General features: G+C 39.7%; 1 protein-coding gene across 3 annotated transcripts in view; it reads left to right on the top strand.

Moving 5' to 3' along the window:
* LOC105388084 (protein PALS1) overlaps positions 1-12,512 on the top strand; it is a 104,628-nt gene that overhangs the window by 8,602 nt on the left and 83,514 nt on the right. For all 3 annotated transcript variants that reach the window (XM_048627383.1, XM_048627385.1, XM_048627384.1), the window contains exons 4-5: positions 7,989-8,122; positions 11,640-12,061. In XM_048627383.1, coding sequence (XP_048483340.1) covers positions 7,989-8,122; positions 11,640-12,061 — 556 coding nt within the window. The remainder of the gene's footprint in view (positions 1-7,988; positions 8,123-11,639; positions 12,062-12,512) is intronic.

Here is a 12,512-nt window from a genome sequence, read left to right as displayed (position 1 = left end):
ATAAGGGTATCATACCAGTTCACCAGTAAGTAAGTAAGGGTAATTAATATACCAGTAGATAATCGTTAACTTTACAGATTTGCATTAAATCTTTATTAAGTATGAACTGTCAGCATGAGCTTCCTAAAATATAATTATTTGTGAATATACCTCATCATCATCATCATCAGCCAATAATCATCCACTGCTGGACGTAGGCCTCTCCCAAGGAGCGCACACAACACTCGGTCCTCGGCCTTCCTCATCCAACCACTACCCGCCACCCGCCTAAGGTCGTCACTCGTCAGTCCAGCGGGCAGGAGGGCGTCCCACGCTGCGTTTGCCTGTTCGTGGTCTCCACTCGAGAACTCGTCTATCCCAACGGTTATCGGTTCTTCGGCAGATATGACCAGCCCACTGCCACTTCAGCTTGCATATTTTGACAGCTATGTCGGTAACCTTAGTCCTCTGACGGATAACCTCATTTCTGATACGATCCATCAGAGAAACCTCAAGCATAGCTCTCTCCATAGCACGCTGAGCGACTTTAAATCGGTGGACCAGTCCTACCGTCAGTGTCCACGTCACTGCACCATACGTCATCACTGGCAGGACGCACTGGTTGAAGACTTTTGTCTTCAGGCTCTGAGGAATGGCCGAGGAGAATATGTGACGAAGTTTCCCGAATGCAGCCCAACCCAGTTGGATGCGCCTTGCAGCCTCTGCTTCTGCCTAGCCGAATAGTCTGCCCGAGGTAGACATATTCTTGCACAACTTCGATTTTTGCCTCACCAACTTCGACCGGCTCCGGTTTGATGTGAGCATTGTACATGACTTTCGTCTTGTCCAAGTTCATACCGAGGCCTACACGTCGGGAAGCAGCATTTAGGCCACTTAGCATCCAGGTATACAGAATATACTTAAGTAAGTACTAAGTAGGTATCTACTTATAAGCACCAGATATGCACCTAGTAAATCGAATGGTGTACGCTATTGCATGTAGATATCCATTATTATTATGTAAGTACAAGTACCCTACTTACCTAGGTAAAACATAATAAAGACAACAACTCTCAACACTATGTGCACTTGTGCAGTTGCTGACATGACAACCACATAGGCCAGGTAAGTAAAGTTCACCTATCGATATCGGTATCGTACATATCGTACCAAACGGATTGTTAGGTATTATGCATGGAAAAACGGTGTCAGCAATGCCGATGTAGTGGACGCACTTTTATTATTATTATTATTATTAATTCTTTATTGCACAAATATATAATAAATGCACAAAAGGTGGGCTTAATGCTAAGAGCATTTTCTACCAGCCAACCTACAGGAGGTACAGGAAAACTGGTACAAAGATGTGACTCTCTATACGAAGAATTGACGACCGAATGGCGTAGTGGTTAGTGACCCTGACTACTGAGCCGATGGTCCCGGGTTCGATTCCCGGCTGGGGCAGATATTTGTTTAAATACAGATATTTGTTCTCGGGTCTTGGATGTGCCCGTAAAATGGCAATAGGCCCGCCCCCTATTACATTGGGACTAACATAACACTCTGGCGAAAAGTGGGTGCAGCAATGCACCTCTGCCTACCCCGCAATGTAAGTGCGTGTGTTTTTTTTATTTTTTCCGAAGAATATTGAATGTGATGCGTCCGTTGCGTACGATATCGATATGTGGAAGCTTACCTTTAAGTACCAACTTAAATCCAGTTCCAGAAACCTGTAAAGTGACTTGGACTAGGACAAACGCGAGCTAGTCTAGTAATCCGGGATGCAGAACATGAAACATGTTCTACATAAAAACTAGCTACGTATACAGGGTGCAGTTTTGTCAGTGACGGTCCCGTTAGGTCACGAAGTACTTTAATTATAAGTAGATTTGGGTATACATATAACATCTAAATACCTTTCTATTTTGGTAAAAACTCGCACTCCGCCTGCAGATGAAACTCGGCCCAGGGGCCCTATCGCGAAGTCAAAACGATTTCGAATCCGAAAATCATTGTAAAAACATGTTCGCGATAGCTACACACAGCCGTCAAAAAGTTATGCGCAGGAGTTTGATTCCGCAGACGTCAATTCAATTCTCTTCTCGGATCAAAGACAGTATGATGTTGCAAAAAACCTAGCCACATTACCGACAATACAAGCAAAACCCGCCGACCTTGGCTCGCCCAGTGTCGAACAGTCATTTCACAGACCTCGTACCCACCTCGTAACTAAATCATAATTGTATACAGCTTCAGTCACCTTTATAAATAATGTAGACATCCGAGTTTTACTCAGGGTTAGCCGATCGTTCACCCACTTGCATCCAACTTTGTCTGCTTGTAGATCTATCACGGATGTACAGTCTTGAGACTGACCCCTCTCAGGTAGTATTTTTACTCTCAGAGTTTCTGAACTATCGGGGCACTTGCACCATGGGGTCCATTATCAGGCTGCTATAAATACGAAAAGGCGCCTCCATTCTCTCCTTAGCAAGCCAAAGAAAACCGCTAGCCCGCAATATCTTCCACTTTTCTAAGGGTCCGTTAACACAGCAAATACTCAAGGTTCCCTTTCCAATGTGATGGAAATCTGCTGCCTTACAACCACTGACAAAAATAAGCATCGCTTATCTGTAAAATATATGTCAGGTCCATACAAGTTACGTCATATTTGCCAGATAAGGAATTGTCAATTGCCTAGGATCGGTGATAGAATCTCTCTGATCTCCTTTCCGAGCCGGTCAGTGTGAAGGGACCCTTAGCCACCGCCCCTTCCCGTATCTCTTAAGGAAGGGCATAATTAATATAAAACCACCATTAATTTGTAAGCATTCTGCACGAGATGCAGGAAACTAAAGCAAGCTCTGTAATTACAATCTGTGATAATCCAAGCTTAGTCGCACAAACACGGGTAATTCTATAATAAAACGCTTCTTCTTCTGTCCACTGAACTGGAATTTTAAACTGGTTTCCTATTTATCCACATGACTAGCATGGCTAGGTAAATACGTTTAATTTGCAACGTTAAAGCAAGGCACATAAGTGTTTTATTTGTAAAAACAGTTTATCGCTTGGTAAGTGTAGTCATTAGGGAAGGAATGTCGAAAACCTATTTCTTCGAACTACAAGGTTATAGTTGAAACATACCTCTTGGTTTTTGGAAGGACATCAGTATTACTGATGGGCATTCTTAGGTTTAAACTGGAACTATGTGAATTAAACAAAACAAGGAAAATAATGCAGCAAATTTTAAATATTTAAGGGCCGGTTTTTCAATGCCAGGATAATAGGTCAAATAACTATCAAACGAATAAATTTATTTGGCTGTTTATCGGCTTGGTAGTTGTTAAACCATTTTTCAATTGTGATTTATTCCATAGGTAACTATCTTACCGATTTTTCTACTTGAACTCTGGAAAGGTGAAACAAGTATATGTAGACACCTAGTGCTAAAGCAGGACAGACTACTATTTTTATTGTCAGAGTCAACTGTCACTGTCAAGCCACAAGCCTCACTGACTGTTTGGTTTGGTTGTTTATTGGGTTGTTTCAATTTTGGTATTTATATTTGTTATTTTTGGATCGCAATGGAATCACAAAAAAGATAGCGTTCGGCGAATTTTAATATTAATGAAGTTACTGTGTTAGTGAGTGGTAGATAAATTTTATTCAAACATGTCATAGAAAATAAAAAGACCGATGCAGCAACAAATAAAGATAAGGAGACTACATGGAAGAAAATTGAGTTTCTTTTAACTCCAGTGGTATTAACCAGTCCGCTCATTGAAAATCCTTTAATTTAAGTACGAGGGCATCAAAAAAACAATGAAGAAGAAGTCGTAAGAAGAAGTCTTCCCTGCAAAGGCAGGAGATGTACAAAACTGGAGCTGGGCCCTCAAATGCACCTTCATTTAACGATGTAGAAGAAAAGGTATTAGGAATTTGCTCCAACATTAGCATTCAACCTATCCTTAATTTAAATTTAATGAATAAAAACTGAAAGAAATAACACCTAATGTTTTATTATCAAGTACTGGATGGTTTCTCTCTTTTCTCCTCAGCCTATAGCCGTCCACTACTGGACATAGAAGATCATGCCGCCAAGCAGGAGGGATGTCTTAGATACTTAGGTATATGTAGCATAGGTTACCTACTTATCATAAAATGAAAAACTATAATGTACCTTAATATTTTATTATCAAGGAAGTGCTACTACATTCCTGTTTATTTTAATTAATGCTTGAAAATAAATAAACATAATGTTTGTAGTCTGGCGCCTTTCGGCGATGAAATTCTTTTGCATCCCACATGCTGTAATGATCAGGCCTCGTTTTGACGACTCTGACTTTCCTTTCAACAGGATTAATACATTCGTTCATTACCTACTGCCTCTTTTTTGATCGCCAAATCATCAATATCATCGAAAATATCCATTGAAAAGACGATTATTCTCTGCGCTTGTATAGTTTAGAATTGGTATAAACACAAAAAAGAACTTACTTTATAACCTCAAATGTCAAATTATCAATCGAATAAGCACTATCTGGCGGCTCAAGCAGCAGATAGATTTATTCTCCAGTTAACTGAGTTATTGGACGAATAAGTTCTATCTGACGGTTGAAAAATTCAATATTTCGCTATCTGTCGAATAAACGCTATCTGGTTGTTTATCTGAGCATTGAAAAATCGGCCCTAAGTATAGGATTTTTTAACTTACCAATAACCATAGACTAAATTAGTCTATGCCAATAATATGAATTAAATTTCCGGAAACAAATAGTACTTATGACAAAGATTATCGCACTAACTTTAGTGATGGTAAGAATCGTATTGAATTAGAATAAATATAGGGGAATATCTTCCATACATAATGTCATACGACACGTTTAAATACACATCGCTAGGTCTAGGTGTTGCTGATCGAGTCTTAAACCATACCGTTATATCCAGGGTCAGAAATATATATGTAGGTACCTACACGATCTATGTTTATACGCAGGTATATACCTATATATAGTATCTGATATCAACAGGATATTAAAAGAAACGGCACAAGAAATAGCCTCTAACCGCGAGCATCCTCCAGTGTTTTATAATGCACTTAAATCTACATTAAAATGGCAATAAAACCAGAGCAGTCCACCGCAAGCGGTCTAGAATGCAGGTAATATTCTAGACACTCTAGTATTGTGGGGATGGCCGTACGTGAGATACCGTGTGTCAGTTCTAGACTGTTAGATGGACCTTGCTCTAATCAGGAATACCGTTTCTTTGTGATGGTGGTTGAAACACATTTTTACTGCATTATCTGTGACTATAGTGAGGCTAATACCCTCGAGCACTCGGTCAATAGCTGGTCGTTCATAAAGTGAGCATCGGCCGAGGATACTGTCTCGCTATTCTGCTCGGTAGGTGTAATTAGTGTTAGCGTCCTGCACATAAAATGACATGATAAACCGATAATTAGTTATTAAGTACCTGAAAGAGTGATCATCCATTAGTACTATTATCACATAAACGTACCTACTAAAGTATTAACTTACAAACTTTCTAGTATTAGTAAGGTGCTACATTCTTCAGAAGCACTGAGAACATTGTATTTTTATGACGAATTTCACTTTTCCTTACATATCTTGCATATAGTATTATAATATTATACATTTAGAACATTTTCTTGAGTTTATAGCCCATAAACCTTTCTCGAAACAAGAGTAATAGAATAAGCTAGTGCCTAGGCATACATTGTCGCAGGTTCAGGTTATTTTTGGAGCGTCTCCAACCTGTCTGAATAAAAGAAATGATGATTGGCTAACCTGCCAACTTTTAGCCGGTTTGCCAATCATCATGATCTCTCAGTCAATATAATGTACTTATCAAATTATGAAGTAAGTACATAATGTAAGTAGTAAATATAATTTAAAATAATAATATTCTAACATAGCTAAGCTTGACGACCGAATGGCGTAGTGGTTAGTGACCCTGACTACTGAGCCGATGGTCCCGGGTTCGATTCCCGGCTGGGGCAGATATTTGTTTAAACACAGATATTTGTTCTCGGGTCTTGGATGTGCCCGTAAAATGGCAATAGGCCCGCCCCCTATTACATTGGGACTAACATAACACTCTGGCGAAAAGTGGGTGCAGCAATGCACCTCTGCCTACCCCGCAAGGGAGTACATTAGTACAAGGCGTGAGTGCGTGTTTTTTTTTTTTTTAACATAGCTAAGGATGGCGAATTTGCATGTAATTTATTTCAAACATTCTATTACTTACATTATTACGTATAAATTATGTAACCGATAGATCGAGCGGAGTGGTTAATTCCATCTGCACAATATGCGTCTGTAAGATATCTATGTATTTACCCACACCTATGTATGTGGGAGTGTAACTGTGTAAGTGTGTAACCCACAGGGTGCGACAAAGTGCGCAATTGGCTACAATCATTGGTTCATCAGTATGCTGCATGGCTCTGCTTGTACATTCTGTATGTGGGCAAATAATAAATCTGGAATACGTTAATAATATATGAATTGATTATATAAACACACAGTAAATAAGTCTTAAGTATGTTTCAAACGTCTCCATTAAGTATAATAGTCTTACGCCGAGTTGTATGAAGGAAAGGAACACTAAAATAATGGACAAAGTGTAAATGTCTGATAACTACTAGGCTACTACCAAGGACTTTGTATATGCTACTACTAGCTACTTACTAAGCTAGAAGTCTATGTCAGACATCAGTCATAGAAAATAAGTCATTTTTACAGTAAATTTGTTTTGTGAGAATATGTCCAAGACACGCCAAGCTATAATAACATGTCATTGGCACTATCAGACTCATTTAAATCTCTCGCTATCTAAACTTGAACTTCCCTTCTAAGACAATAGTATTAAAATATGCGCGATCGAGATAACCATAACCTGGTATACTGGTGGGCGCCATTTTGAATTGCACAAGTACTTCAGCACAGCTAGACTGTGACTCACTTGGAAATAGCTGAAGGATGCATCACCTACGGAATATTAATTGATTAAATCTTAACTTACCTATTTAATGCGAATCCTTATTATGCTCATATAAATTGTCAAGGTTGATAACATGAGGGCTCCACAGACTAGTCTAATAGAATAGGAACAAGATATTAGAATACGAAGTTGGCTAATAGGAAAGTACTTTTATATCTACCTATGCTTATATAATTTTATAACATCAGTGCCGATTTGATTTTGATGTGGTTTTCTTAAATCGATTTGAAACACCCGTGCAAGACGGAGGCAATGATTTTTATATTAACAGCATACGTGAGAATACTGAAGTTTTTTGAGATAAAGCACAATGCTAGTAACACAAAAAAATACCACAATACGTAATCCAAAAATTACTTATTACTAAAATTACGCACGTAAAACTACGCGGCCTAAACTTTCGTTGAACGAAATATTCTGCGGACTAAGGCGGGTCTCACACTGCACCCTTCATCACGCTTCGTGCGTTGCGTTAAACTCATGTAAATGCATTTTCTGTATGTGTTTCTATACAAACGGAGATACTTACAAGCAACGTTCGCACACGCATTCACACAACATGCAGCGTGGCAGTGTGAGAACCGCCTAACAGCTACCGATACATAAGCAATTAACCATCCATAATCAGCGTCGCTCGCCTTTCAAACATCCGCATGTCATATCCATGCAAGCTGCATCAGATTTCATAAGCCAGCGACGCTCTGCTTAAAGGTGCATGGGTACTGGTCACCGTTGCGAGGTGTAATGTAACATGTTACACGGCGAGAATTCGTGCAGTCAGCACGTAGTGTTACGGGGAAACCAGCGAACAAGGAGCCGACTTAAGAACACAGCGTTGCGTAACATGCTCGCTGGGAATGTTACATTACAGTCCGTAACGTTGGTCAGTATATACCCAGCTTACGGATTGTTTATGTTCGATGGCGGTAACCTCACCAACGTTAACTCTAAGTCTCTAACCAAGGATGTATCTTCCGCAGTATCGGACATCGGCCACAACATCGTGCAAGATGCCTTCCTCATCGCGGTGGAGGAGCAGGCCCGGCAGCGCCTGCAGCGGCTCTCCGCGCTCAAGCGGATCACCCCCGTCGACATGTCGCAGCTGTCTGTAGAGGTAACCGTCATCATCATCATCAGCTGTCTGTAGCAGTCATGAATTCATGATTCCACGGCTGGACGTAGGCTTCTACCAAAGCACAAGGAACTACCTACGGAAAACCTCACGAGGGGGGAGGGGGGGGGGGGGGTCTCGTTAGACATCACGTGTATTAATTTTTTGTCAAAAAGCGCTAGACCAGACTAGAACCGAAATTTTGAACGGCGCAAAAATTTTAACGATTTGTAGTATGATCTTGATTGACGATTGATTCAATTCAAAACGCAATTTTCGTTATATTTTTTCTAGTCAAAAATAGCCTTTACATAGACTTCCAAAAAAATACACGTGATCCAGGGGGGGGGGGGGGGTGATCCCAAACCTCACCAAATATCACCAGGGGGGTGGCAAATATCACCAAAAAATTAGAAAAACGACCTCACGTGATTAATGGACGGCCCCTTATACGTTCGACGTTAAAAGGTGACTGATAATGATTGGCTGCGATACTTAATAAGCTATATCGCGTCCAGTGGCGTGCTTTGAGAGTAGCCCAATGAGTCAAAAGAGTCGCCGAATCATCACAATACGCAACTACGCGCGTGAATGCGTAAAAAACACGCATATTATTATCTGCATTGCCGACACGCAACACGCAGTGTGATGCTTGGCAGTGTGAGATTGTTGTGTGCTATACTTTGTTCTATGGTGCTATTACTACATACTTTCACACAGATACAGCAGTTTTAACTTACCCCTCTTTTTCGGTCAGGAGTTAAATATGCGGCGCTTTTCCGCAGCTGTGTGCTACGGAAGCATCTAAAGCTCTTGAAGTGAGGCAGCTTTGAAGCTCAGTCTTTAAAAGCTCAAGCGGATTACGCTTTTAGATTTATAAGCTGTATGTTATAGAGCTTTCCTTCGCAGATGGCTTGTCACGCTTGATATTAAAATTCCAATAAAGTTTTGTAATTTGATGCAACGTTATACCGGTCTTGTATGATCTGATCGATCATTTCGAGGGAGATTGATTGTCAGATATTAGGAGATATTTTCCCTCAAATTCATAGATCGTATTTTAAATTTACAACCAGGTTAAAATTTACATTGAAACACACGAATTTCGACTCCTTGCGTCAATCAAAAAGGTGAAATTCGTATATCACAACGTCAATTTTAAACCTATTTTAAAGTGTCAAAATGCTCTATCAGTTTGGGGAATAGAGTTTATTCATTTTATGTTTAGTACTTATTGTGTATTACGACTATGGTTAATGGTTTTATTTCCACATCAGTATCTGGTTAATACCTACCTATTATCATAGATACGAATAATTTAAGTAATAAATCACGCACGATATTCTAGAAATGCTAGCCATTCCTCATACTTACCTAAGTAAATTACCGATAACCTACCCACATATTTACTTGACTATTGCAAAACTTGAGTAGTTTCCTGATGCAACATCAAGTGAGTCGGTCGTGGGCACTAGGGTGATCGTCCACGTTAGATTAGGGTGCCAATTGGTAGGGGATGACATGACGTTCTGGCAGAGCCTATGTAGTTACGGTTTACCAATTTATGAAAACGATAATAAATTGGATTCCTTCTGTCATCTACATACTTACATTAACTGCCAAAAGTATCATGATAATTTCCGCAAATACGTCTTGTTCAGGTTTGTAATAGTTTGTCGAAAGCTATAAAGGTTTACGTTTTATCGCTTACAAAGTGGCGCCTTTAGCGGAAACTATCATGTAAAATGCAAAACCCGTACCAGAGGCCTTGTTGTAACCTGCCCGGCGCTTCAGCTGAAGAAGAAATACTTATGTCAATCACATACAAAATAACAACTCAAAGAAACTATCACGACCACAATACATTTTAATACTTACTAATTCTAATACTTACTTCTTATTTCTAAACATCGTTGTAAAATACTAATACTTACTTCTATTTAATATAATATCAACAAACCAAGAACATCTTTATTACTTATCATCACGTCTTCGACTTCGAGCCTTCGCCATCAGGGCCTCTAGTACGGGATTTGCTATTTTTGAAAACTACAAAAGTTTACGTTTTCTTCTGTCATCTGCATATATTATCTGTCAAAAGTTTCATCATAGTTTCCGCTAGAAGCACCACTTCTTATGCGAGAAAACGTAAACTTTTATAGTTTCCGACAATCTAACAAACCTGTACTAGACCTAGGTCGTCTGCTGCCAATGTGCACCTTTATTCGATTGTATCGCGTCGCCCTCCACTCGAAACGTCAAACGTCATTGGGAGGCATCTTGAATCAGTGTGGAGAGCGAATCGCGATCTCGAACGGACCGAGAGGCTCTTGATGCGGTTTCAGAATGCGCTTGACGAGCTCGGTACAGCCAATAGGAGGTGAGGAATGTGTGGAGGTTTCTTTTTAAGTCGTGTTCCAATTTTCAAAATTGATAATGTAGGTATCATGAATTCAAAAGTTTTAATTTGAGACGTAAAACCTTTTACATTCAAATAGGTAAGTACCTACAATAATATTGTACAATTACAAAAGTAGAGGTACAGTCAGCTGCATAAGTAGCTATACACTTTAGAACCTTGTCAATCTAACAAACCGCCTATCCATTCATTGAAGCATTGACGTTTCGTCAGTTTGACAAGGTACAGAAGTGTATAACAACTTATTATGCAGCTGACCGTACTTTAAAAAAAAAGTAGGTACATTGTTATTACAATCTGAAAATAATGTATGTTACCTGCCATCCATCAACTTATTCGTATCAATGATTTATTGGAAAACTGTATATTTACACGGCCTAGTTTTATAATAAAATACATAAAAGTCATAGTAAACAATGGCTCGTTATAAAGTTATCCACTGACCGTGCTGATGAGCCATTGTGCCATTTATCTTGATGGAGCTACTCTCATGAATGCTACAGTAAATGTAAACTTATTACTTATACGAGTTGATAGTAGATGATAGTCCGTTATGTTATTTATTTTAAATAAAAACTCGTTTCTTTGACCGTTTTGTGTTACACAAGAGACTTAGTAGCTCTAATAGTTTTTGGTATCTACTTAGGTTAGCATCAGCTCAAATGATAGTTAAATAATAAATATCTGCAAGGATCGCCACAAAACTCTCTCCTCGGGGTTCCTCAGACGTCCTCCGGATAACTAACTTAAATAGACGTAGTGTCAAATTCGTATACGCCATCCTCCAAGTTACGAGTTAGAAGCTTTTACACATACATTAGGTATTACCTACATTAGTAAATGTAATTTTAACTACATGTTTTCACGTACCTATACGAATATAGTGGAGATGGAATAACCATACAGAGTGGAAAGATAAGTCGGGCAATGGACGGAAACCTTACTTTAATGCTTATCTTTCCACTCGTACACTTAGTTACATTCACTTACGACTTACGACCGAACAATTCACTCACATATACGATATCACTATACAACCCTCTCCGAAACTATGTCCAAACCTTTAAACGCCACAAAAACTAACCTCCCTCTCTCTTCCAGCTAAACCGCAGGAAGCTTGCTCAGACGACACCAGAGAACAGAACCGACCTGAACGGCTACATCAGCTCCTCCACGGTCTACGTCACCTCCATCACAGAGGACGGAGCCATCGAGACCAAACCCATCATCTCCTCACCAAAACCCACCATCAAATCGCTCCAAGCGAAGCCAACACCCGTCATCGCAAACGGAATTTCCATAGACAACAAAAAGGACACAGACGCTCCCGAACCAGAGAAACACGAGAAGGATACGAGTGAGAAAGTGAAAAGTGAAGTGATAAGTGAAAGTGATGCGTACAGTGCAGTAAGGGAGCAGTTGAGCAACGGAAGGAGTGAGAAGCTGATTGGAGAACAGCCGGAGAATAGGATCCGGGCCACGGCTGTTATTGAGAACAATAAGTTGGGACCTGGAGAGAAAGGGTGAGTCTAGATAGTAGCATTCATAATTACTTCATTACATTACCTCATAACACCTATCGAGTAGAGTGCCGAAACAGTATCCTCAGCCGAGCCTTCGGTCAATATTGCTAGCCCTTCATTGGTCGAGGATCGGCCGAGGATACTGTCTCGCCACTCTACTTGGTAGGTGTAACAACAATGACTATTAGACAAAAAAGGTTCACTAAATTAGCTGGTCATCTCCAAGTAGTGAGGCAATACTGTGTGCTGTCTTCGGCCATAGGTTTCATAGGTTGGGTATAAATTTAAGTCAGTCATAGTATTTTATGCCTTTCTCCTATCACTTATGTATTACCACCTACATACCTAGAACCAAAGTTCAGGTCTCAAAATATAAAACGTGATTGTAACTTAAAATTTAATATAACATTGTTATTGCTAGACTGTTTTGTAGTAATCTTTTTAATAATTA

The sequence above is a fragment of the Plutella xylostella genome, chromosome 18, assembly GCF_932276165.1.
Source record: "Plutella xylostella chromosome 18, ilPluXylo3.1, whole genome shotgun sequence".
NCBI classification, from domain to species: Eukaryota; Metazoa; Arthropoda; class Insecta; order Lepidoptera; family Plutellidae; genus Plutella; species Plutella xylostella.
The sequence above is the reverse complement of the archived record's forward strand: the minus strand, read 5'-3'. Positions and strand labels throughout refer to the sequence as shown.